Source organism: Gymnoscopelus microlampas, assembly GCF_963454915.1.
Source record: "Gymnoscopelus microlampas genome assembly, chromosome: 10".
Classification (NCBI taxonomy): domain Eukaryota; kingdom Metazoa; phylum Chordata; class Actinopteri; order Myctophiformes; family Myctophidae; genus Gymnoscopelus; species Gymnoscopelus microlampas.
Genome location: NC_139947.1, coordinates 35,488,734 through 35,516,355, shown reverse-complemented (window position 1 = coordinate 35,516,355; position 27,622 = coordinate 35,488,734). Strand labels below are relative to the sequence as shown.

At 42.4% G+C, this 27,622-nt stretch overlaps 1 protein-coding gene across 1 annotated transcript; it reads right to left on the bottom strand.

Annotated features, from left to right (window-relative positions):
- Positions 1–27,622, bottom strand: smc1a (structural maintenance of chromosomes 1A). Its single transcript, XM_084068234.1, has 26 exons — positions 27,243–27,622; positions 26,277–26,465; positions 24,861–24,973; positions 24,274–24,477; positions 22,880–23,118; positions 20,807–21,065; positions 20,244–20,384; positions 19,465–19,547; positions 18,988–19,087; positions 18,740–18,847; positions 17,997–18,182; positions 17,679–17,858; positions 16,858–17,004; positions 16,390–16,527; positions 16,178–16,294; positions 14,458–14,564; positions 14,115–14,256; positions 13,482–13,627; positions 12,445–12,598; positions 11,948–12,073; positions 3,494–3,650; positions 2,647–2,801; positions 2,234–2,385; positions 1,934–2,003; positions 1,715–1,825; positions 1–836 (listed from the first exon to the last, which is right to left on the bottom strand). The coding sequence occupies exons 1-26, from the start codon at positions 27,349–27,351 to the stop codon at positions 756–758; spliced, it is 3,714 nt and encodes a 1,237-aa protein (XP_083924360.1). The 5' UTR covers positions 27,352–27,622; the 3' UTR covers positions 1–755.

The following is a 27,622-nucleotide window of genomic DNA, read 5'->3' as shown; positions in this document are numbered from 1 at the left end:
TTAAAATAATTCAAATTTATTTACTGAAATCAATACAATTGAATAGACATGTAACACAGACCATTCTGACCCATGTATTGAGAAGAAAGTTTTAATTTGCCTTGGACCCAATCTGATTACTTCTCACGTGACAGTAAGATCATAATTCATGTAGCTTTGTTACCTTAATTAAATTTGTTTCTGGAATTTTCTATTATTCAGAGAATGCTCCACCATTTTATAATGGTGTTTTGTCTAATGCCTTTTCCAGAAGGCTACGGTTAAAGTTGACTTGGGGTTTGACGTGATCAAGAATGGGAATGTGTCCACCTTACTGCTAAGAAATTCTTCCTGATATAGCTTTAAAAAAAAAGTAAAAAGTAGCGCAAGTGAAAAATGTAAATACATCCTTTACAACACACAACAGAGGACAGCCGGAAGGCTTTAAAAGTTACAGCTAAAAAGGACATTAGACATAAGTACAAAAGTTTTCAAAAAGAATGTTTTTCCTTTCATGGCCAAATTTTGAAATTAACTGAATGAATCCATAGATGAAAATGTACATGTGGCAGTCTATAAAGAACTTTATGCAGTCACCCCCTTCTGAAAAATCACACAAAATTCACTAATCTAACATACCCAGAAATACTTAAAACATTGAAAACCATGATGGCAAATAACATCTAGGAGGAGCTAAAAGATACATAAAACTGTGACTACAGAATAAGCAATTTGACAGTCCACTTGACAGTGTTGTGGGGGTGGGGGTGGCTGTCCTATTCATTGGGGTTTGGGTTAGCATCAGGATACTGGGAGAGGTCGAAGGTGAGAACTTTGCTGATGACACAGTCTCCTTGCTGTGGATAGAGGAGAAGGAAACTTAACAACTTTAAACAAACAGGACTGTATGGAAATCAGCATTGTTCATGCAAAGGTCAGTTTGTTGTGGGTCTGTTAGGTCCCACATGACATAAGTATAGGTCCCACAAGTACTGGTTATTTTTAATGATGCAGGGCCAGACAACTAATTGAATCTTAGCTCCAGACTAGGGATGTCCGATATTATCGGCCTCCCGATATTATCGGCCGATATTAGCATAAAAATTGATATCGGGAAAATATCGGTATCGGTTTTTGAAAAAAAAAAATTTTTTTTTTTTTTTTTTTTTTTTTTTTTGCTTTTTAAATAAGTTACAGGAGTTCTTACTGTATATGGTGTGTGTGATATGAAATTTGAGCTTACCCTAATCACAATAATCCCCGCATATATCGGTATCGGTTGATATCGGTATCGGTAATTAAGAGTTGGACAATATCGGTATATCGGTTATCGGTAAAAAAGCCAATATCGGACAACCCTACTCCAGACCCTACTACTCCTAAAATTACTTAGGGTCATATATAAACCAATTATTTCAAATATTGTCGCTGTCGGGTGGAAACCATGTATGTCCAAAACTTGGACATAGACATTACTTCTCAGGAACTAATCCAATGTACTTATTTAGTCACAAGCTCTCCTGATGACTTTTTATTGGCAGTAGTTCTACAGCAGATCTACACATAGGTCAGCTATTTTCAGTAATTTTGCGTGACACTTGTACAATAAAATAGGGCATTCATTTAAAGAAAAGGAAACAAGTTGGAATAAGGAAATACAAGGTTTCTGCCCAACAGCAATGAAATATGACATATTTTTACATCTTATATTGGACAAGTGACAAGCAAGACACACCTCCGGGTAGACTCCAATGAGTGAATCTGCCTTGGTGTAGAACTCCTCCTTGAGAGAGATGACAATGGCCTGGAAGTTCGTTACAGACTGGTCCTTGATGTAATTGGCAACCTAGAAAGAATAGAGTGCAATATTCAGTCACATTTCCAAGTGTGATTGCAGGAGAATTTAGAAACGGTCAAGTCTTAACAGAATGAGAATTTAGACTCATACACTAACCTTGCCAATGTTGGTGTTGTCCAGAGCTGCATCAATCTCGTCCAGAACAAAGAAAGGAGCTGGTTTGTAACTAAACACAAGGTGAACAAATGACAGCAAAACTTAACACAGTGATAATTTTATGCATCTTACAATTCTAATACGTAAATAATAAATAACCAAGACTTTGGTAAATGATAATAAATAGGGCTGGTCGATATATGACTTCAAATCAATATCAGGATTATTTCAAACTTTGCCTCGATTACGATTAATGAACAATAATAATACATGCATAATATTAATACTTCCTTCCTCTACCTGTGGATAGCAAACAGCAGGGCCAGAGCGGCTACGGTCTTCTCTCCTCCAGACAGGTTGTCCATGGGTCTGAAACGTTTCCCTGGAGCCACACAGTTGTAGTTGATGCCATCCAGGTAAGGCTCCTCAGGGTTCTCCGGGCCCAGGAAAGCCTATGGGAGGAGGACAGACACATTCTAAAAAGTTACACTACAAGCAACTAGTGGAAATAATTGGGGAATTAACATTTGATCTAGGAATCATCCGGATACATTTAAGAATTGAATCCCCCTTTTCTTGGTCACTTTAAGACATTTTCTTTTATCAATTAATTTGCTTTGGTTGTTCATATTTTATTGCAACCTTGAGCAATGCCATGCATAGTTACATTGTGTAACTGAATATCTGTGGTACCACTTTATTGGGGTGCCTACCTGAGCACTGCTATTGCGTGAGAGGGCCTTGTAGATCTCATCAATGTTGGTGGCCACAGACTCGAAACAGGCGTTGAAACGGTCAAACCTCTCCTTCTTGATCTGCTCAAAGGCCTGTTTGGCTTTCTTGGCTCTCTTACGGGCAGCCTCGAACTCTGAGACACAGAGAGGAACAGACTTCATGAGTAAACAAAGCACTAAATTCAGTTGGGCACTGTATATATAAAAGGACCAGGTCTCTCTTCAGAATGAGACCTCAGGTATCGGTGAGATTACCCATTTAAAAGAAAATAAGAGAAAAAAAGATCCATGTTTTGTTTATATATAAACAGTATATATATATATATATATATATATATATATATATATATATATATAGAATTGTAGAACAATGTCTATGATGTATGCTGAAGCATAACCTTGCCCTGACTAGGGTCGGGATTCTTTTGGATTTTAGCGATTCCGGTTCCTAAATAATTCCTCCTAAAAAAGGTCAGATTCTTACCGGTTCCCTTTAACGATTCATATGGGGTTTCAAATGGACCTTTACAGGTCTGTAACTCTGATACTGTACAAAAAATATATATATATATATATATAAAATTGTAAAAAAAAAGTCATTTTTTACACTCTCAGAGTTTCATTTGTATGTAAAGGTTTGAGAACCACCGGAATTGTAATTGTATAGCACACAAGTCCACGCAACAGCTCTGACAGTGTGAAACCGGTTCCGGAAATGGTTCCAAATGTGATGGAACCGATTCTGGTTCCTCAATATTGGTTCCTTCAATTCCCGGATCCTAACCCTACCCCTGACTCCTCTACCCTAGTACTCCCATCCTCTCACCATCGCTGGTCTCTTGGAACTTGTCCCTGACGCTCTCCAGTTTCTCCATGGCTTTCATGTTGGGTGCACTGATCCTCTGCAGGATGCTCTGTTGCTCATTCAGACGCTGCTGCAGCGTGTTCATCTCTGCTTTGATCTCGTCCTCTGCCAGTGCATCCTGTACAGAGAGAGACAGTTCACAAACATCCAATCACAACGGGAAGCATCTCTAGAAATGAGACGCATACAAAACCAGTGTTTTCGTATGGTACATCTGGCTTGCAATCCTCTCTTGCGGCACACTTTACATTTCTTCCTGGCAGTTTTTGCATAAGTTCAAATACATACAACTTTTGGTCTCTGTGTCACATTTTGTGCCAGTCATTCAAATCAAGCAAAAGGTTCTAATTAGAGATGCACGATATAATCGGTAACGTATCGGAATCGGCCGATATCGGCCCTAAAATGCCATATCGGTATCGAACCGATCTCAAAATAAACCCGATTAAATTCACCGATGTTGAGAAGCATTAATAAAATGACCGCCTGTCTGCCTGTCTCTTTAAGAGAATCAGCTGTCGCCCCTCCCAACTCCACATGCCGTTCTCTCGTTCTCTCTCAGACAGTGCAGTGAGCAGCAGCGGGCTACAGGCTGCTAGGCTAAGCTGCTGCGTGAACAGAGAACAAGTTGTCAAACTAACAGCAAACAAACTCTTCACGTCCATAGTTCATACCCAGAACAGTCAGAGGGTTTCTTGTACATCTTAAATTAGATTAGAGTAACACTGTGGAGGATATATTTTCAACACGAATGTGTACCAACTCTATGATGTGTACATTGCCTCGTTATTTAACATCGACGTAACAAACACTCGTTACTGGATTCGAGTGCAACCAGCGGCCGCTTTTGAACAAGCAAGCTGTTGTTTATTTAATCACAGAGATTGAGCATAGATTAGCTCTCAGCTGTTAATGTTTCTGTCTTTGACATCCTGTTGTCCTACAGTAGTGTAGTGTAGTGTAGTGTACGAAGCAAGCTGTCCCTCTTCTAAACTCACTGATGTTATAGAATGTTAGAGTTATAGTGATAAACCAAACAATGATTCTATTTATGGTAAGATTAGTTTGTATATCACTCACACACACACACACTCAGTGGTGGCTCCAGTGAGTTGTGATTGGGAGAGCTAAGGGGGGTTCTACTTCATTCCTTCTGACCGCCAGAGGCAGTGTTTTCAACACCTGGATATTCATCGCGCGCTCGCGCATAGGTCGAATATTAATACCAACAAAGTCACTCGTGACCTGTGTACGCGCACGTCACCTATATAGGTACGGTGGACACAGCGATCATCCTCTTTCATCTTTTCGCCTCCAAGAGGCGTAGGTCGATCAACGGCAGCTGCGCGTGGAGTCTTGCAACCAACACGGTTGGGGCCACGGACTAGTCCGTCCTCCAGAGACTGCGTAGTCTGCTTTATACATTGGATTACCCCGTTCATAGGGGCATCGGAAAGAAAGAACCGCAAAGGAAAAGAAAGGACGCATGTAGGAGCAGCCCTGCAGCGGTGAATGGAGCTAGCTTGCTAGCACTGAAGCTAACAACAATAGCAGCGTGAGCTTCAGCCCGCTGCACTGTTGTTGTTTGTCCTGACACGGATAGCTTGGAGCCATGGCTGTACATTGGCGACGGTGAGTGCAGGTATTGGGCTGTGTTTACAGGGATAACATTTTTTTCTGAAAGAGAAAATATATAATGGAATGTGCATCTCCGTCTGCCGCTTTGAGAAGCCATGGCGGGCGGCCCACCGCCAAATAGCGTAAGCATTGAGTGTGTCTCGCTGAACTATTGCTTGTCGCTGGACGAAAGAAATGGAGAGTATTAGCGCTGAGAGTGTATCCCATTCTGCCGTTTTGAGGAACCATGTGCGGACCACCGCAACATAGCGTCAGCGTTAGGAGTGTTTCCCATTCCGCTACTGCTTGTCGCTGGACGAAAGAAGGGGAAAGTATTAGCGTTGAGAGTGTATCCCATTCTGCCGCTTTACAACCACGTGCGGACCACCGCAACATGGCGTCAGCATTGTGAGTGTTTCCCACTCGGCTACTGCTTGTCGCTGGACGAAAGGAGTGTAAAGTATTAGCGTTGAGAGTGTATCCCATTCTGCCGCTTTACAACCACGTGCGGACCACCGCAACGTAGCGTCAGCATTGTGAGTGTTTCCCATCCACTGCTGCTTGTCGCTGGGGAAGGAAAAAAAGGAAGAGAGCAACTGTGATAAGGTGAGATCCCCATGCACACAAATCATAGGATATGTGAGAGACAGGCAGATATACACACTGCCTCCCTCAGGAATGCCAGTCTTTAGCCCTGTAAGGGGTCTTTCTAAGCGCCAGCGCCCATGTACTAGGACCTCAGGCGTCAAGAGGAGACGTCAGGAGGAGTCCGTTGTCCCGCAAAGTGGACACATTGACCTCTGAGTTTGCTCAGGTTAAGGCTCTTCTTCTCAACCTGCAGCCTGGTGCTCCCCGCACCGATGCTGTGGCCCCAGCGCCTCCACTCCAGGTCAGAGATGGGAACTATGGCCATGATACTGTCGATGTTGCTTATCAACATGAGGACGATGCTATGTCTATTGCAGCCTTGGACTCCCACTTTGAGAGACCGCGGCAGAACCTGATTGCCTGATTAATGTCTCATAGGAGGTGCTCTCCCCTCGACGACATGACGGCGGTGGAGCCAGATTGACTGGTTAATGTGTCTCATAGGAGGTGTTCTTTCGCCTCGAAGGGACGACCAAAGCGTTAATGGGCGCAGTGGCGGAGAACTGGACTCCATTAAAGTACAAATACCTCGAAATTGTACTTAACTACAGTACTGAGTACATGTACTTAGTTACTTTACACCACTGTATGGGCCCTCTTCTGTGAATGTTTTGGCTGAGAGTGGTTCTCACTCTAACACAGACATTCTATCTACCAGACATGGGGTGCTTGTTAGCTTGATTGCTGCAGCTAATAAAGAGCATCCAGAGTGTACTTCACTCGGTCGTTATTGGACGATATACTGTGTACCTATTACTACATGTACTTGGTGCTATGTCCAGAGAATAACACACTACCGGACAGGTGTGTGCATACAAGTCCCAACTCCACTGAGCGCCAAAACACATGTCAAGTATTAAACGCTGCTCAGTACTGACTTAAGCAGCATATTTTGCCCGTGATATAACAGGGATATGCCAATACTGCCACTGTGTGTGCTTAACCTCACAGTTTGAGTGCGTATCATAGCTGCTGCTATTCGGAGTATACTGTTTTGTGCTTGGCAGTAAAATGGAATTATAATACTAGTATGGTTCAAGTGTGTCTCGCTTTGCCATCACTTGGTTATCATACTGTGTGTATTTGACACATGACATGACACTGTGGCTTGAGTGGTTCTCGCTCCTTGCTACGACGACGTTACATATTAGTAACATTGTACGCTGTGTACTGATAATCAATAAGCTTTGTTTATTGGCAATGGATCCCCATTAGCTGCGGCGAAGGGACAGCCAGCAGCTATTCTTCCTGGGGTCCAAGGCAACGGAATACATTAACAAGTACATAGGTACTTGACGCTGTAGCTTGAACGATTCTCGCTCTTTTGCTATGGCTACGTTATCAATAGCACTGAGTGTATCTCGCTCTTCTGCTGTTGCCCACTAATACTGTGTGTACCTGGTACTCACTACTGCTATTCAACATGCAGTATACTGTGAATACTTGATATCATAGCTTGAGTGTATGTCGCTCTGCTGCTATCCAGATAATACTATGTGCTTGGTAGTGCAATAGTCTTAAATAATTCTATATGACGATTGAAGTGTTTCGCTTCACAACTTCTTGACTATCATACTGTGTCCTTGACACAGTAGCCTGAATGATTCTCGCTTTCGCTATGGCTACGTCATCAGTAGTATTGAGTGTCTCACTCTGTTGCTGTTGCCCATGGATTATTGCAACAATTGCTGGTCCATTACTTGCGCCAGTCATGTCCTGACTATGGTGCCTGACACAGGCTATGGCTGTGAATGTTTGGCTGATTGGCCAGCCATGGGGAGTACAGCCCAATAGGGCCTAGACCTAAGGCTAGTGGTTGATGCCAACATTGCTTACTTTGCTTACATTACCTTACTGTAAGTCGATCCGGATTAGGTGCGCCTGCTAAAAGCCTAAATTGTAAACATTGCTTCTCTGGTGGTGTCACTAGATGAAGCTGTTGAGGTGGATGACGGTTGCTCATGGCCACAGTGTTAGTCTCTGGTAGAGCCATATGAAATCCGTGTTAACGGAATCGCGGACGGAATCACGGAAATGACCAATAAAAATGGAATTGGAATAAAACACGGAATATTGCAGAATTTGGAAAATAAAAAAAAATCGCGGTAATTTTTTTTTTTTTACCACGATTTTTTACAAATCCACGGGACACCACCATTTTGCATGGCCACATCCTACTTTATAAACAGTAAAATCCACGTAGAAATAGTCTTAGAAAGACGCTAGAAACAATAATACATGGGCGACGCCATTTTGCGCATGCTCAGACCGAATTAGACCGAATTATTTTGGGAACATTTTTGCGTATAACACAACAAGGGCCATGTATGGACTGTTATATCTTGAACATTTATTCATTTCCACTTACCAGACACTTTTTTAATGGTAAAAATGAGCATAAAAAGCAAAATACAGAATTCAGAAATATTAAAATGGAAAAAACAGAATTTGGGAAAAAATAAAACGGAATTGGGAAAAAAATAAAACGGATTTCATATGGCTCTAGTCTCTGGTCTGCTACCTAGAGCCATGCCACAGCAGCTGGAATGGGATGTATTGGACATTCCCTTAACTACCTCGCCCTGGCCCTCCGGCATGCGAGTGTTGATGCGCAGACACAGCGCCTGTACAGCGCCTATACAGCGCCTATCACTCTAGGTGTTTGCTTGCAGGATTAGAGAATCAGCAGACAGTCTACTTGCAGAATGTCAGTGCCACGTGTGGCTTTTCTAAGGGGTGGCCATAACTGAGTGGTTAGTGGCCCGCATGGGGAGCCAGAGCCTCTGGATGTCCCGGGGTCGATGCCAGGCCAGCAATGGGTCGATGTGTGTCCCTATCTGAGCCCCTAATTGCCCCCTGAGCGCCGTTGAATGGCTGCTCACTGCTCTTAGTAGTTCTAGGATGGGTAAATAAATACAGCGGGGGGATTTCACCTATGTACAAAGTTGAAAAAAAAAGAAAAGTGTGGACCATTCCAACAGGCCCCACTCTCATGGAGGGGCAGTGAGACACTTCACACTCTGCCTGTCATTCCAGGCCAGACGTTTGGGCCTGCTACCCGACAGGCCTTGCGGCATAGTGCACCGCGAACAGGCAGTTCAGTTCAATTGGAAGGTTTCTGCTTGATCTACTTGATTTACTCATATATATATTTGTGGCTTGGGCCTCGAACCCCAAGACTGCAACAGAATGGTGAGGGCCTCCAGCCAGCGTTGTTGATGCACTGGACCTGCATGCAGTGCACCTGGCCCTCAGGATGTTTATGCCGTGTTCAATAACACAATAGGTCAACAGTCTGTCTTCTGGGGCGCTTGACCCAGTCAGTCTCTGCAGGAGGCTTGGAAGCTCCTTCCGTGGGCCTTGCCTCATCTTGCAAATTTCATAGCAAGGCGCTTGTTGGGTGTACAGTCCAGGCTGCGGACATGTTTCCCACTGGAAGCCTCTTGGATCCGATAAAAGTTCGGATCACGTGCATAGGTATGGCAGAGCGGTAGTACCGTTAGCCTTGAGGGCATAACGCGTTGTTGACTGTAGGTCTCCCTTCCGGGACAGACCAGTCCGTTAGGGCAAGATGCTCTGGCCTACTGCAGCTTCTCAAGGAAGTGCCTTGGCCTCTCCACGGAGACGAGATCTCCTGTCACAGTTTGGGGGGGGAGGTGCATGTGGCATCCTCACTCCTAACCTTCGGCTGCGTCATTGACCACTGAAACTCAAAACTATTGTCCGAACATTACTGGATTTTCGTACATCGTACCAAAGGAACAAGGATTAGCGTTGAGGGTGTTTCTCCCCCTGCCGCTTTGATATACCGCAAGCATTGGGGGTGTGTCTCGCCCCGCTGCTGCTGGTCGCTGGACGACAATAGAAATAAAACAATAAGGGTTAGCGTTGAGGGTGTTTCTCACCCTGCCGCTTTGATATACTAGGGCGTTGCACGCCAGCGAGTGTAAACTGTGCTCTAGTTGGGACCACTGTATAGATTGGAGCGTTGCTCTGTGCTTATGCCGCTCTAGGTTTCCGCGGAGGATGTTAAATGAAGGGTTCAGCCTCTCTACCATTGAGATGCTCTCCACGTGTGACTCCCACAGGTTGCATGGGTGCCTTCATGATGCTTGCCTGTGGTATTGGAAGCTTTGTCCCCAGCCGGTACATCAGGCTTCTCTCAGATGACCATCTGTTAGTGCTCTTTGTCCTCACTGCTTCATCGGCAGAAGTGAGTAGGTGGGCTTCATGCCCTGGCCATTGCCAGAGACTGTTAAAGTGGGACTCCGATGGGTCTGGGTTTACCATATGGCCAACCCCTCCTTACGTCCTCAGAGGCTTTCTGCCTTTCACGTCAGCTAGCCTATTTATTTGTTAGTTTGCTCCTCAACCAAGGATGGAGCAACTGCATTCTAGTACCTGCCTATTGTGTCCCGTCCGGGCTCTGTGGCAGGACATAGCTGTGATGGCTGGAGTTTGGTTGTATTTGTCTGTGATGAAGGGCACAGCTGTGCCTTGGCTTAATGGAGACTTTCATTGCTGCGTTCAGGCAAATGTACGTCTTCAGTGGACCTCTAGGTTTCCCCCAAGGCATTTCTTGACCGCGGGTGTTGCCAGAGCCTCTCCCTCAGTGATACAGGCTTGGAGCAGGCCAGGAGATGCAGCCGAATGGGCTTCATCTTTCATGGGTTTTTTGCCCGCTCCTGTATATATATATATATATATATAGTCAACCTTGCCGTCTCTCAGCGACGGCTGTGTTGTTGTCTGTTCATTCTATCTGCAAACCGACCTCGGTAAGCGCAGATTCCTCGTGACTATGTTGGTATTAGTCATCCAGGTGTTGAAAACACTGCCTCTGGCGGTCAGAAGGAATGAAGTAGAACGAGAGTTATGCATATAACTAAGGTTCTACGAATTCCGGATGACCGCCAGAGTTGACTGTCACTCGGAATCTCATTCTCGACGAAAAGATTTCAAGAGGATGATCGCTGTGTCCACCGTACCTATATAGGTGACGTGCGCGTACACAGGTCACGAGTGACTTTGTTGGTATTAATATTCGACCTATGCGCGAGCGCGCGATGAATATCCAGGTGTTGAAAACACTGCCTCTGGCGGTCATCCGGAATTCGTAGAACCTTAGTTATATGCATAACTCTCGCTTTATTGTTTAGAGCAGAGGCTAATTAATTTAGGCAACAGACAATATGAATAACACTAATAACAAACTAGATTCAATGATCTTAGTTCCATAGGCCACATAACATATGGTTTTGTGTTATACAAAGATTCAAATAATTATGTGATGGCTTATAGAATACAAAAATGATGTCATAGTTAAGTTTGTTACTTAGAAGAATATATATAATGAATGTATTTATTCCATAAATATTTGTCATCACAGTAGGGTTAGTGGAGAGGGGGGTTTACCATCAACTTTCACCAGTAAAACAAATTAAAATAAAAAAAATCAGCAATGAGCTCAATATAAATATAATATATAATATATCGGTATCGGATCGGTATCGGCCGATATGACCAAGCAAATAATCGGGTATCGGATATCGGTCATAATTTCAATATCGTGCATCTCTAGTTCTAATACTCCTTCACCACTTCGTTCCCGTCTCGATCACGATAATATATGGCCAATGTTTATGAAAAGCTCATCCTAGCGATCTGCAATACACCTGACAGTACGAAGCACTGATCCCCAGGTGCTCTCCGCTTTACCCAATGATATTCAGCGTACTAAGGCTGTCAATTCTCTCATAATCGACATTTTAATCAATCTGATTAACCATGGCAAACTGCACTAGCCCATATGAATGGGTGATGCTTCTGTCTGTCAGTACTTTCAGCAAATACAGTACATACTCCAAGTAGTTACAGAACTACGCCACCCAGTCGCCAGTCAAATTACATTAAATTCAAAACAATAATTAATGACATTCAAGCATACAGGTTTTAGTTTTTTACAATTTGAAAATATAATCAATCATAAGATTCGATCCGACATGGATTTAGTCCGGCAGCCCCTGAGGTGGGGTATTACCTTCAGCCAAAAAAGGCCCTTTGGCTGCCGGACTCATTTGTGATTATTCTGACATTGGTAAACAATGACACAAATGTTAAGGTGGAGCAGGTGTTGTGTGGCCTTGCTACCTTGAGGTCCTCAGACAGGTTGCTGTAGTCGATCTCTATGAGGGCCTCTTTAGCCAGGACGGTGCTGGATGTCCTCTCATGCTTGTCATGCTTGCTATGACTACTGCTGGACTCATTCTCCTGGCCCTGGAAGAACACAAGAAAGTAATATTAAATTGTCGCTGTCGGGTGGAAACCTCATATGTCCAAAACAGTTGCTTTTCAGGAAATGGAACAATTTGGGGAAATAGGGAAAATAGCAGATCTACAAGCTCGAAACACGCCGTGATGTGTCATGAGCTTGTAGATCTGCTATTTTCACTAATTTAGCTTGACACTCTTGCATGACAAAATAGGGCATTAAGTGACGAAAAAAAAACATACATCGACAGAGACGATAAATAACGACTCATCATGTAGGGATGTGTGTGTTTGCGCGTGCATATATATGTTGACTCTATATATCCATGGGTAATATAAAGATAAAAGTCTGTTTCAATGTGTGCCTGTGTGTGTACCTCTCCCTGGCTGATGTCATCCATTGTTCCAGAGCGGAGAGGTAACTTGATGTCCTGCATCTTACAGGCCTGCAGTAAGTTGTGACGGTCACTGCGTTTCTGCTCCAGTTTGGTCTCAATGGCCGTAACCTCCTTCTGGAGTTGGGTCAGTTCTCTGGAACACACACAAATAAATGATCAAATGAGATTGAATGTCAAGAAATGAAGACAAACTGAACTAAGTTCTAACATAGATTTAAATATTTGTAAACAATACAAATGTACTAACTTTGCATGGCTTTAGCTGAATAAGTCCATTTTACTGACCCTTAACTCAAACGGACATGCTGAAATAGCTGAATATGTTTACCCAACTGTCAAAACATACATTTTATAATTGTGAATGAAGACAAGCATTTACATTTTGGTTATAATTTACAAATATACATGCTTGCACATCACTAAACTGATTATTTACGAAAATGTTATTTAATACTTAACACATTGAGTGCCAGGGGTGTTTTCAAAAAATGTACGTTGAGTGCCTGGATTTTTAACCATTTTTTAACCTTTTTCAAGTAGTCACAAAATATTTTCAGTGATCACCGTCCTCACGGTGATCCCCTCATTACACACACAGGGGTCTCGTACAATCGGGGGAAAAAGATTAAAAACATTCGGTAATCCGTTCCATAGTTGCAGCCAGTTGAAAATAGTCGAAAATACACAAAATACACGAAAATAAACAAAAAGTACACAGGAGCCGAGATACAGGCTTTTGAAGTCATAAGTTCACCAGGAAGTGGATTGGAGTCTAAATCTTCGTAAAATGATATCTCCTGGTGCTGTGAAGGAAAAAAAAATTGCTTTTTTTTTGTTTTTTATATTTTTTTCCAAAAACGGCCATAACCGTTTTTGGCACACCTCGTTTGGATTATGAAAAACGGTCCTGACCGTTTTTGGCACTCAATGTGTTAAGACTTAATGTCTTATTGACATGAACCGATCATTCACTTCTCCACTAGTGAGTATTACTGTATGTGTTCAGGTTTACTGACTTGTTGGCTCCGCCCAGTTTCTTGCGGATCTCTTCCATTTCATGATTCTTGTCGTTGACCTCCGACTTCTTGGTCAGATGTGTGTTCTTTAGGTCCTGAAGCTGGGCCATGGTTTCATCGATGATCTTCATGTGTCTGTGCTCCTCCTACAGGAAGAAAGGAAGGGGGATGGCAAGACGGAGATGAAAGGAGTGAGCCAGACAAAATTAAACGTGCCTTGGCGACGTCCAAACCAAGTAGCACTGACCATATTCACAGGGCGGCCATTTACTTACTTCATACTCGAGTATGAAGTAAGAGCAAAATGTTCTACACTCAAGGTCGATTAAAAGTCTCCACGCTCCACACTATGTCTGTGTTTGTCAAGAGTAACTTGAATCTCAAGAACATAGCTGACAATGTGACATCTTCATGAGCATAAAGCCGAGATGGTAATAAGCAGGCCTGTCACAATTACTACATAATAATCGGATAATCGCAATTATCTTTTGCATAATTGTCATTATCATTTCCATGTTGAAAACTGTTCACATATTTTCTAACATTTTAAAAACGCGTTTTGAGCTTGCAGATCATCCATTTCCACTATTAATGTTTTTTTAAGTATAAAGTTATTAAAAATGTAAAGATTACCTTCTTGAGTCTCTCAATCTCGGCCTCATCCTTCTTGACGGTCTGCTCCCACATCATCACTTTCTCCTGGTCCTCCTTCAACTGGTTCTTCTCATAGTCCACCTGGATGCCCAGACGGGTCTTCTGGGTCTCAAACTCCAGACTGGCAGAAATGGGAAATATTATTGTTCAAAATGGGAAATATGCTTTTCTGTGCAATGCATAACAAGATGATACACATGCTCACAACTGGACACGAAATTTGGTCTTTGTGATTTAGCTGGTGGTTCACTTAGCCTGCAACCCGGTGGGAGTGTCTCAGAGAAGAAATAAGACTGAACAGCAACCGAGTGGATGGACTCACCGCTTCTTGGCGATCTCATTCTGCCTCTTCACCTTCTCCTCTTCAAACTCTCTGATGTTCCTCACGCCAATCTCCACGCAAAACTCCAAAAACACCTCATCTTCAACCTGGAGAACAAAGGCACAGATTCACAAGTGTTAAGTGCTAATCCGTAGATTCTGCACAGAGCTATATTTAATCATATTTAAGGGTTTACGTCACAGCAGTGTTTAGATTCTCTAAATTTGAGATTCGCAAACTAGAGACCAGAGATGTCCAGGGGTCATTGAGCCTGGAGGACGCCATCATGAGACCAGGAACGAGTGTGGGAACTGGAACGCTATATTCATCCTTGCTATAGAACTGCATTTTTTGAAATACCAAGTTAAACTAGAAAAAGTGCTCCTCGGAGCACAAGTCTCCGCCAGCAGACTTGTGTTGGGAATGTTGGGAATGCACTAATTCTTACAAAAAATAGAACATGTTACTGTGTCATAGTAACATGACACAAGTGTCCTATCCGTCTGTATAACTGTCCTATCCGTCCTGTCTGTATAAGTGTCCTATCCGTCCTGTCTGTATAAGTGTCCTATCCGTCCAGTCTGTATAAGTGTCCTATCCGTCCTGTCTGTATAAGTGTCCTATCCGTCCTGTCTATGTAAGTGTCCTATCCGTCCTGTCTGTGTAAGTGTCCTATCACTCCTGCCTATGTAAGTGTCCCATCCGTCCTGTCTGTGTAAGTGTCCTATCTGTCCTGTCTGTGTAAGTGTCCTATCCAATTGTTACAGTATCCGCCATTTCTCAGCCATTTCGTGATTATTCCTGTCTTACCTCACTTTGAAAGAGGCTAAGACTCTTTCAAAGTGACACATGTATTTATAGGCCGCTATACGTCACTAGCCAATCAGATCACACTATTTCACCGTATTGTCACGTGTCACGTGAGGCTTGACCAATGTTATGTCTCCTGGCGGAAAGTGAAAACAATGTCTCCTGGCGGAGACAATAACAACAATAATGTTGGGAATGTTCTAATTCTTATGTTCTAATTCTTACAAAAAATAGAACATATTACTGTGTCATAGTAACATGACACAAGTGTCCTATCCGTCGGTATAAGTGTCCTATCCGTCCTGTCTGTATAAGTGTCCTATCCGTCCTGTCTGTATAAGTGTCCTATCCGTCCTGTCTGTATAAGTGTCCTATCCGTCCTGTCTATGTAAGTGTCCTATCCGTCCTGTCTGTGTAAGTGTCCTATCTGTCCTGTCTGTGTAAGTGTCCTATCCAATTGTTACAGTATCCGCCATTTCTCAGCCATTTCGTGATTATTCCTGTCTTACCTCACTTTGAAAGTGACACATGTATTTATAGCCCGTTATATGTCACTAGCCAATCAGATCACACTATTTCACCGTATTGTCAAGTGTCACGTGAGGCTCGACCAATGTTTGCTTGGCTGACGGAAAGTGAAAACAAACTCTCCTGGCGGAGACAATGAATGACCTGGAGTGTTAGAAGTAGGAGCAATACAACCTAGGTGTTTGGCTAAGTTAGCAATAACAGGTTGGCTTGGGTTGTGGCATATAAGTGAACAGTCAAATCAGAATGCTTAAAAGCTTAGACAAGAGCTTAATTATAATAATATTAAGAGTTAAGGTTCTGAATTGACCGTCACACAAGACATAAGTAAGATGTCTAGTGGCTCCTGGACAGGGACTGTAAAACATTCAGTTTCACTCACCACATTCATTTTGTCCCTGAGGTCATTGACCTCCTTCTCACGTGACTGGACGATCCTCTTGATGTCGTTGATGCGAGGGCCAAAGTTGGCGAGCTCACTCTCCAGCTTTGACTTCTCCTGCATGATGCAAACAAAAAAAGTTTTTTTTTTAAAGTTCCATATCAAGCGAATCAGCAAAGAGTTACCAATATTGTGCTGCAAGTTGGCCGCACCTGCATGTTGAGGGACAGGTGGCGGGTCTTGGTCTGCTCAAGATCACTCTGGGAGTATTTCAGTCTCATCTGTAGGCCATGGGCCTGAGACTGCACCTGACGCAACTCAGCCTCTTTCCTCTTGGCCTTCATTTGCTCCTAGGGTGAGAAAGGCAACAATTGGGAATTGTAAGAATTCTATAACTTAAAGGCCCACCAGAGAATTTTCGCACACACGCGCATATACGCACACACAAACTTTCAGATCTAGTCCTATTTTAAAGCCTGCGTATGCAGGACTCGTGTATCTGCGCGCCTGGTGTAGCCGGTATCATTGATATCAATTGGATCTAAACAAACGTGCTGTACGCGCAACACATACGCTCGCTTTGAACAGTCTGGTGTAGATCGGCCGTAAGTCAATGACATATAAACCCTATATAAATCCTAGCTTCCACAAACATGTCCAAAGCAAGAGTGAAAGGTTACCTTGAGTTCCTCAGTGAGTTTCTCCTTCTTATCCTTGAGTTTGTCCACTGCCTTCTCGTCCCAGCGCCTGGCCTTGGCTTTCAGGTCGCTGGCTCCTCCAGAGATCACACCAGACTTTTGGAACAGGGTACCGTCCAGGGCTACAGTCTGGTCACAGGGAAGGAAAGAATGTAAGAGGAAAGCAAGGAGCATCTTCCAGCAAGTTTCATTTAAGACCGTCATGATATTTAAGACATTTTAATAACAGTTAGAATTAAATGTAGGGATGTAACAATACCAAAAACTCACAATTTGATAACACGATAACAAGTTCACTATGCGATATTTATCACGATAAAAAAAAGAAAGAAAAAGTTTGTTTGTCCATCCCAGACTGTGATTTATGAAACAGATGAAATGGAGTCCTCCACACTAGTGCGGTTTCCTAAACAATTAACACTATATGTAGAATTATGTTTTGGTCGATAATTCTAAACCCATAATTGGTTGAAGAAATTCCAGATTGAGGCTTTAACCTTAGCTTTTATGAGATATCTGACACAATCACGTTTTTCTGGGAGATGCTTCTGAACATCAATTTTGACCATTTCTAATACTCTTTAAACGTATAAAAAAATGAAAACTTTAATCTATGTTGATTTCACATCTCTGGTCAGATATCGTATATAAACATAAATCTTTAGACACTCGCTTTTGTCTCTGTTGGTACATAGCTGGTAGTACTGCTTGACTAACGCCTGATTTATATTTTGTTTAGTGCTGATGTCTTGCGCTGGGATGCGTTATGGGCTTGGAGAGAGTGTGTGTGTGTGTGTGTTTACCTTGTGTCTGTATGGCCCTCCAAAGGCGATCCTACGAGCATCTTCTACGTTGTCACAGACCAGTGCGTTACCACAAGCGTACTGCAGGGCCTTCTTGATATGGGGAGGCTCATAGCGGATGACATCGATCACAAGCTTGGCTCCGCGCAGTTCTCTCAGTTTCTCGTCTGTAGGCTTTACCTGGAATAACAAAGAAGAAATGTTTTTAAATATTAAAATAAGTAAAATAATCGGTAAATATTCTCAGATGCCAATTGTGGGATTAAAATGACATGCAGTCCATTGTGAACAGCAAACCAAGTCCTTTCCAGAACGTACCTCCAGATAGTCAAGAGGCAGGAAGGTCTCGGGCTCTCCTCTCTGTTCCTTGATGTACTGGATACAGTCTCTGCCTGTCTTCTCAGAGTCAACGATGATGGCGTCCATGTTCTTCCCCAGCACCTTGGTCACAGCGATCTGGTACTTCTTCTGAGTGGGCTGGCACAGGTCAATCAGACGGCCGTACTGCAGAGAGGAAGAGGTGGTTAGAGAAGGGGGGGCAGAGTGAATTGACCGTGTTTAATTTATAACAAGCTAATCTGTATTAGCCAAAGAGGGAAGCAAGAAACTGAATTATTACAATATTATATACCAGTGGTTAGGGCCTTTTGTTGGAATAGGCAAACAAGGCATCCGCCTAGAGCTGGAGGGGATGTCAGAGAGGAGAGATAATTGATGCCTCATCTCTTTTCAAATGCCTCTCTAACTGGTGGCAGATGAGCCCATTCGATTAATAAATAAACCAATGCTAAACTGAGAGAGAGATGCAGTGGAGGATGCATTTGTTCAGGTACAGTAGGTGAAGACACTTGAAAAATGTAGTTAAAAGGTCTACCTCCATCATTGGTACCCTGGTACTGCTGGCTTTCCATACAACCAGGACATTAATTGCATTCACCTGGTTGGTGACCCTGTATTTTTAGCCATCTAATCATGGACTGGTTAGACCTGGAAGTATGGAAAACCCAAACTACCAAGCATCACTGAGGACTGGAGTTGGGAACCAAAGTTAGCAGCCTTACCACAGAGCCAGGGTAAAGCCTCTTGATGCTTTCCATGATCTCTGCCTTGCGCTGCTGGCGGCTGTTCTCCTGCCTGTCAATCCTGGCATCGCCCAGTTGCTCCATCACCTACAGACAAGTCACACCCGTAAAAAAACAGTAGTTTTTTGTCCATCAGATTGAAATTGAAATGCAATGGAAAACATAATATCCGACTGATAACTCTGCTATGTAGGGCTCAGTATGTGTGATTAGGGCAAGTTCAGTACCTGGTTGAGCTCTGTGTTGATCTCGTCAATCCTCCTCTTAGCCTGCTCCACCTCCTCCGTCAACTCTTCCTCCATGCGCTTCTGCTCATCCAGAGATTGTCTGAGGAGCAAAATGAAAAGGAGAATGGGAGTGAGGAATCGGATGCTAATAATGTATGTGATCCAGACATCTAGTAATGTATTTGACCGCAGAATCGATTCCCCAATATAGCCCCAGTGGAAAAAGCAGTGAAATGTGTCAGTGTGTTAAAGGATATTGTGAAGATTTCCATAGCGTGAAGTTACAGGGGTAACAATAGTGAATACATGGAGTGATACTATTCTGACAACACATTCGTCTACACATCTACTTTAACACAGTGCAATGTGTCTTTTTAGGCACTATAAAATATTGTTTCATTGTTTTATTTATTATGGATTATGATGATGGGACAAAGTGTGATAAAACACCAGTGGTATCCTTTAAATGTCACACACCTGCTGGTGGTGATGTAATCTTCAAGTTTTTCAATACGTTTCTGGTTCTCTTCAATTTCACGGATCTTCTGTTTGATCTTGGCCTAGAGGGGGAAAACACACAAAAGAACATCTGTCTATTCCAGGGGTTTTCTGAGACTGAGACAGTGCGCCTCCCTTCAGAAGATCAGATTAGTGCTCCTTGTTTAATTTCTTTCGTGCAAAATGTTGCCAAACTTATAGATATTATAAAAGGTCTTAATAGGGCTGGATTTATTGACACAGTTGTAAGCTTCTTCCATCTGGCAGAGTCAGGTTAATGTTCACATGCTGTATGAGGAATTGGACTTGGCGAACACAAGACATTTTACAATACCCAAAATCTCAGATATCTTGTCTTATATCACAATATTGATTGATATTATATATCAACATACTGCCCAGCCCTATGCCGCAACCGTTGTTTATCAAACCAGCAGGCCTGACTACAGCAACCTCCTGTTCATCATCCTGACTCTGGTACCTCACAGTTTTAAAATCATAGCCATACATATTCAAACCCTTGTAACAAACCATCATTATTATCATTAGGACGGTGAACAGATAAATATTTTTTATCCCAGACCTGGATTCAAAACATTTCCAGCAATTGTTCAGTAATCCACCAGCCAAATGATTGATTCAGCACACAATTTCTACATAATGGCTGGTTACTGTCACTGTGGGCAGAAACTTACAACACCAAAATTCAGCAGCATTTGGAATTAATTTCCAACTGTTATCATCATGATGATGTATACCTCTGTCTCCACTTTCTTCCTCTCCTCCAGGTCTAGACGGTCCTGATCGGCTTTCTGGTCACGGTTAAACTTCTCCAGCTCCTGGGCCAGAGTTGCTGCACGTTTACTGGCCTCCTCCTTTAGGCGATGGTACTGCTTCACCTGTAGGACAGACACAGAGGGTGGGGGGAAACAGGGGATGAGATACTAGTCGACTACTGTAGTTTATCTATTTTGATGGTGCCATTTACACCATTTCAAGGGAGCATTCACACCAAACAATCTAGCCAACCTGAGATTTGTACCACCTACAAAAGTGAAAGGTTTCTTACTGAAGCAGACATGCTGAGAGATAGAAACATCTGTTGACATCAGCCACCTATATTTGTTACCAAATTTGAGACATGTACTTTTATAGCAGTAATAATAGTTTTAGCAAGCAAGGAACCTTTTTTTTTTTATTATACTCTGGGCCACTTTGAAAGCGCATGTTTTCAACCGTTTTTGAATGGCTACAAAGAAAGAATAATAATTGGTCAAGCACAGCCACAACACATTTATCCATAAGAGCCCAAACACCAGACCTGGTTCTCCTCTAGTGTGAGGTCCTGGCCCTGACTCTGGGCCTCCTCCTCCATGCGCTCCTCAAACTCCTGCTTGGTCAGCTCCACCGCCTTCATCTCCTTGTCCAGCTCATCCATGTCCGCCTTGCGCTTCTTGTACAGCTTCTGGGCGTTCTGCTGGGACTTTTTCGCTGCCTCCAGCTTCTTGATCTTGTGTGAGGTGTTTTCTTTGGCCTTGATGTACTGGGGCCGCTTCTGGTTCAGCTCTGAATCTTTCTCTCTGGAAGGGAAGAAGAGGAGTGGATGAGAGAAGGCTTTACCCCATTAAAACCGGGAAAGCATCTGTGTCATTTTATATTTTTGCATTGGCTATTAAAAAATAGCAGATATACAAGCTCACAGCAGCGCGTCACTTTGTGCAGCACTGCAAGCTTGTACATCTGCTATTTTTGGAAAGAATTTAGAAAAATTGTTAAAGTGAAACACAAATCTTATTTTTTGTGGGTCCTTGGCATGAACATTTTTGAGAACTACTGATTTAAAAGGCATTTTATAGAATCGGCTTCAGGTCTTAAATGGGTTAAAATAATTATTTTATTACTGCTTTGCTCGCCATCTTGGTTTCTTTTCCTTTTTTTGTAAAAGGTTTTACAGGCCCCTTCTTTTTTAACTGATCTGCATGTTTGTCTTTTTAGTCATTATATTTTCTCACCATGCTGATCACTAATCTTGTAAAGGAGCATGTAGGACATGTAAGGTGATTTGTTATGCAGCTGCGTTCCTGCAACGCAGTAAGTAGACTTCAGCACACCAGGGGCCGTTTCACGAAACCTGGATTAGGGATAAACCGGGTTTAATCGGCTATCCTGGCTTAAATTATCCAGGAATCGGTTTCACGAAAGCTGAGTTAGCTCGGCAGATTAATTTAGCCAGTAAACCTGAATATGTTTATCCATGATGCGGTTTCACGAAAGAAAATTGAAGTAATCCTGCTTTAGTTACCATGGCAATTTAGCTGTGAAGTTAGCCTGGTCCGGACCAGGCTAACAGCCAAGCTTTATTAATCCAGTGCCTTGTTCTTCAGGTTTTTGTGAAATAGCTGTTAGTCCAATGACTCCAATCGTAAACCAATCAGTTTTTCCACACTTATTCAATTCTTATGCAAAAATCGAAGATCTACAAGCCTGATTTTTTTTTGTCTTATAGCGGCCGGGGGTCCACGGGGTCCCCGTGGCGGCCGGGGGTCCACGGGGGTCCCCTCCCCCCCATGGACCCCCGGCCCCCCGTGGACCCCTGTTGACCCCCCGTGTACCCCCGGACCCCCGGCCCCCCATGGATCTCCGGACCCCGTGGACCCCCCGTGTACCCCGGACCTCTGTCGGGGGTCATCGGGGGTCCGGGAGTACACAGGGGGCCGGGTACTCCCGCCCCCCCGTGTACCCTTGGACCCCCATTGACCCCGGTGGACCGGACGCGGAGAAATTAGAAATGATTCTAAGTGTTTATAATTATAATTCCAACATTCACTTAAACTCCTCATGTTTAAACCTAACTGAATTATATATTTATGGACGTATATAAATAAATTGCATATTTTTGGACAACTTGTGCATTTAATCTGTCGGCAATACTTTGCCACGCTTTCTCCCTGGATCTATATTTATTGCGGCCGTGTTTCCTTTCTTGCTTATACTTCCTTGTATGATTCCATGAGCTGCTGCAGTGCTGCTGTTCAGCCACAGAGAAGAACGCTGCTCTGGTTTTGGGCTCCATGATTGGTCAAGTTCAAGGATTCTGCTATCGACTTTCATGGTCTTTTATAGGAATATGTGAACTCAAATTCAGCCTGGTTTAACGATCCTGGCTCGACAAACCTTTCCTTCTCAGCCCGGCTTGGCGTTCGTGGAACTGATTAAACCAGGCTGAACAGCGCAGGCTTGTCAAACCTGGATTTGCCTTTCAAACCAGGATAATTTAATTCCGCTTTCGTGAAATAGACCCCAGATGCGCGAACATCTGCTCACGAACTCCTGTACGCCGGGGTAATCCTGATCCCAACCTGACGGAGACAAATACATCATCATCTCCACTCACTTGATCTCTTTCTCCACCGTCTGCTGTTCCCTCATAAGCCTGCCCAGCTCCTTCTTCTTCTCCTTCAGCTCCTCCTCCACGTGGTCCATCTTTTTGCGGTCCTTGTCGATGTCCTTGTTGCGGTGAGACAGATCTTTGTTCAGCTTCTCGATCTCCGTCTCGTTGTGGTAGAGCTTGAAGAGCTGCATCTGGACGTGGGCCCTCTGCACGTCGTCCTTCAGTCGCTGGTAGCGCTCAGCCTGACCAACAGTGAAGAGAAAACCAGAGTGAGAGAGAAATAGCATGTTAACACATTGTGTGCCAAAAACGGTCCGGAACGTTTTTCATAATCCAAACGAGGAGTGCCAAAAACGGTTATGACCGTTTTTGGAAAAAAATATTATCATTTTTCTCTCCTTCACAGCACCAGGAGATATCATTTTTCAAAGATTTAGACTCCAATCCACTTCCTGGTTAACTTATGACTTCAAAAGCCTGTATCTCGGCTCCTGTGTACTTTTTTTTTTTACTATGTATTTTTGACTATTTTCGACTATTTTCAACTGGCTGCAAGTATTGAACGGATTACCTAATGTTTTAAAAAAAAATCCCCCGATTGTACGAGACCCCTGTGTGTGTAATGAGGGGATCACCGTGAGGACGGCGATCACTGAAAATATTTTGTGACTACTTGAAAAAGGTTCAAAAATGGTTAAAAATCCAAGCACTGACTGTACCCTGTTTTTAAAAAAACCCTGGCACTCAATGTGTTAAGTAAAAAAGAAAGGTACATTAGATATTTGTGAGAGTCATCCATTAAAGGTAGGGTAAGTGATTTACTTTGGTTAAAATAAGTGTTAAATAGCTTTATATTCTGATAGTACTCATTGCTATAGTGTTTGTTCAGTAAAAGGAGTCTCCCATGTGTCTCCAGCTCTTTAATAAACAGAAAATGAATTTCAGTGCTCTCTCCTGATTGGCTTAAATGTTGTCACCTACCTGAAAATGTACTATATTCTGTTTACTAAAGAGCTGGAGAGACCCCTGTGACCGAACAAACTCTCTGTAGCAATGATTACTATCAGAATATAGTACTTTAACCTTTTTAACAAAAAAAAGCTTTACCCAAAAATATCACTTAACCTAACTTTAAATGAAAAACATCAACAACAACCAGTAAATAAAACCTTGAAATAAAACCCAAATAAATAATAAACCTCAGACCTGGGTCAATGTGAGTGACAGACGGGAGAGATAGAAAAGGGGGGCGTTGAGTGAAATGTGTTTGTTGTGATGACACAATTAAGTGAAAAAAGGTTACGTGTGGTATCGCAATACTAATCCCATGTGCAGTGAACTGAGGTAGAGGGAGTTTCAAGGAGCTCCAGAGATGCTTAAAAGAATGGATGTCACACCTCCTCTTTCTCTTGTTTGGCCTCCTTGCGCTCAGCAGCAATGTTCTTTTTGCGGTGGTAATTGAACTGGGTGTCCTCCTCAGCTTTCACCATTTCCTTCTTCCTCCGGTCGTATTCCTGGGCCAGATCCCCAGAACGGGAGATCTCCTCAAACAGAGCCGTACGCTCCTTGGGATTCTTCATGGCAATGGACTCAACAGCTCCCTAGAGTGAAAGAGGGGAAAAATGGGGCATACTAATTCACACGAGATGCTATATTCAGTTCTCTCAGCTATTCAATATGTTATACCTAAATTCAAGGACCTGCATAGACCTTATTGTCATACTTCTCTTAGGCAGTTCTCAATAAGGTATAGAGGGTCTAATAGAGCACAGAGGAGCAAAAAAATTGTCACAATTTCATCACTTTTTCAACACTTTTATCAGCAATACCAAATTTGAAGTGCTTAGAGCTGCATAGCTTTAACAGTTAAGCTTGTTGTTTGCACCTGTCCCACATCTGCTACTCGACTAGTTGCCTTTTCATGCCCATCCCTAATGATTTTTTTTTATGTGTTGCGTGTTTCATGTTGTGCACAATGTTTTACCTGGAAGACCAGGAAGTTTCTCGCTTTGATGAGGATGCCAAGCTTCTCCAGCTCTTCACTGTACTCAGAGAGTACCACTACCTTACTGTTGATACGGTACTCTGAGGACGAACCTGATGGAAAAACACCAGACACACATGAACCCATTAAGAACTGAGGTTGATTCTACAAATGGCTACTAAATATAATATTTGCACAAATGTTCATGATTTTTTCAAAAAATAGCATATCTACAAGCTCATCCCAGTTTTAATGGGTTAAAGATGCATGAAAGATGCATGAAAGACTGTGCTATTATGTCACCGATAAATTTGCAGAATTTATTAAAGTTATAAAATCCAAGTTATGAGATCCACCCAAGTTTAGTTTAAATTGCTCCTTCGAGCAAATAACCACAGTAGAGCTGTCTGTAGGCTGTCACAATTATTACATCGCAATTATTTGAGATAATCGCAATTATTTTTGCATAATTGTCATAATCCAAGTTTTATTTATTTGACAGGGACAATACAAAAAACATGTATCAAGTTATAAAAACATGAAACGTTGCATTGTATATGGGATTTATAGCCGAGGCTAATTTGCGACCCCAGTCCCTGGCAAGGCCTTTCTATACAAATATCTACCTAGTAAAAAAAATAATCAATTACAAAAAGGACATGCATGAAGCGCTAATCTAGTACAAAATCAATAACATTCCCAAATTACAGTCATGAAAGCAGTGACATCAACATTTTAAAACATATTAGTGTTCGCAGCTCTGATTTGATTGAAAAATGTACTTAAAGCTACAAACTTTAAGTAAAAAGTTACTAGAGGTTTCAGCCGCTATGCGGCCCTCAAATCTAGAGTTTGGGCCGCTATGTGGCCCTTGCACCTACTTTGTAGTAAGTATTGCGCAATAATGTAGTTATATAGGGCTATCATTGCACAATAATGTACAAATACACAGTGTACGGTAAATATGAAAGTTGCAAGGATGAAATGCAGTGTTTCCCATGGCATGTTTATTTGTGCAAAGTGTGAAAGCAATTGGACAGCTGGTGTGGTAGAAGAAGGGCGAACGGATGAACGGATAAAATCCTGTCCACCCACTAGGCGATTTAGGATTAAATATGTCAGTCATTCTTTGTGCATTTAGGTTATTTGTCATATCTGCCCTGTGAAACTTCAAATCCTAAAAGCCAAACAGAAATTAAAATTGTATTCATATGTTCCAGTGTTCAACGACAGAAACAAAATTAAATCGTTAGTCGCAATTATTTGAAATTCATGAAATTAATCGAAGGTAAATGTCATAATCGTGACAGCCCTAGTTGTCTGACTACATTATTCAATTGTTGAAGACCAGCATTTATGTCACACCCAGATGAGACCATTGAGCTAGCGTCACCAGATCCATCACCAGGCACCTACCAATGATGACCCTGGTGAAGGTGCGTTCCTCCCCATCATCCTCCTGGTACACCATGCTGACAAAAGCTCTGTTGGCAGCCGGCTTCCCCACAGGTGCTCCATGGATCAGGTCCTTCAGAGTTTTCACACGCAGATTACTAGTCTTCTCTGCCAGCACAAAGCTGATGGCATCCATAAGGTTGGACTTGCCTAAAAAACATACAGCACACACATTACAACACTCAAATAATGACTAATGTGTGCAAAAAAAATCTATGGCAATCAAGAGCTCCATCACCCCAGGATAAGGGTTTGACATATGTTGACAATGCTGAATAATACAACCTAGCATTATTTTGTTCTCTTTATTCAATCTTTATTTCAGACTCTAATAGGTCCATATAAAAGACAATACAGGGGACACAACACAACAAAGATTAAAACAACAAAAAAACATGTAAATGTTTTTACTGCAGGCACATACTAAATAGATAAATCCATAAGCATGTGATTTAAATAAATATTATTATAAAGCATTCAATAGCTAATTGTACCAATAACGGGGGAGTGTCTAGTTCCCTAAGCCCTAATCATGGGGGAATAACATTAATTGGTGACATTAATTAATAAAGAGTTGGATGCTGACTTGTGCATTTGCAGACAAGTCAAACGATACAAACATATAACCTTAGATCAAAACTATCGTAGATGTATTTAATCAATTTTGACATTTGCATATCTATGATGCAAAAGTTAAAGTCAAGACTCGATAAAATACATCTATGATCGTCTTAATCCAAGGCCAATACAAACACATTACACAACGCGTGTCCATTCCAAACTCAGATTCCATGTCAACAATACATTCATGCATACTTCATAAGCTGCTAACTAACGTTAGCCAAAGCCTGCTAACTTCTATGTTGGATCATTAGCCAGTAGTGACCATTAACGTTGGCTAGCTGATGTGAAGCCAGCATAACATACCGGATCCATTGGGTCCAATGATGGCGGTGAACTTGTGAAACGGTCCTATAATCTGTCTCCCCTTGTACGACTTGAAGTTTTCGATCTCTATCAATTTCAGATATCCCATTTTGCACGCTTTATTCTGCTCAATAATTAGGGAAATAGAATGTTAGCTAGAACTGTTAGCCACAACGCTAACATGCGATATATTTTCAGCAGGCTTATATCTCAAAAGGAAAGCAGTTACAGTCACAGACTCACTGTTCACTGTTTAGCTACAGAACGAATGCATTACATTATAAACTGCCTCTAAAATGCTTACAGTCGTTATTATAATATTGTTCTATCGCTGTAAACAACAATGCGCCATTTTACAATCCTGCAGGACGACACCAGAG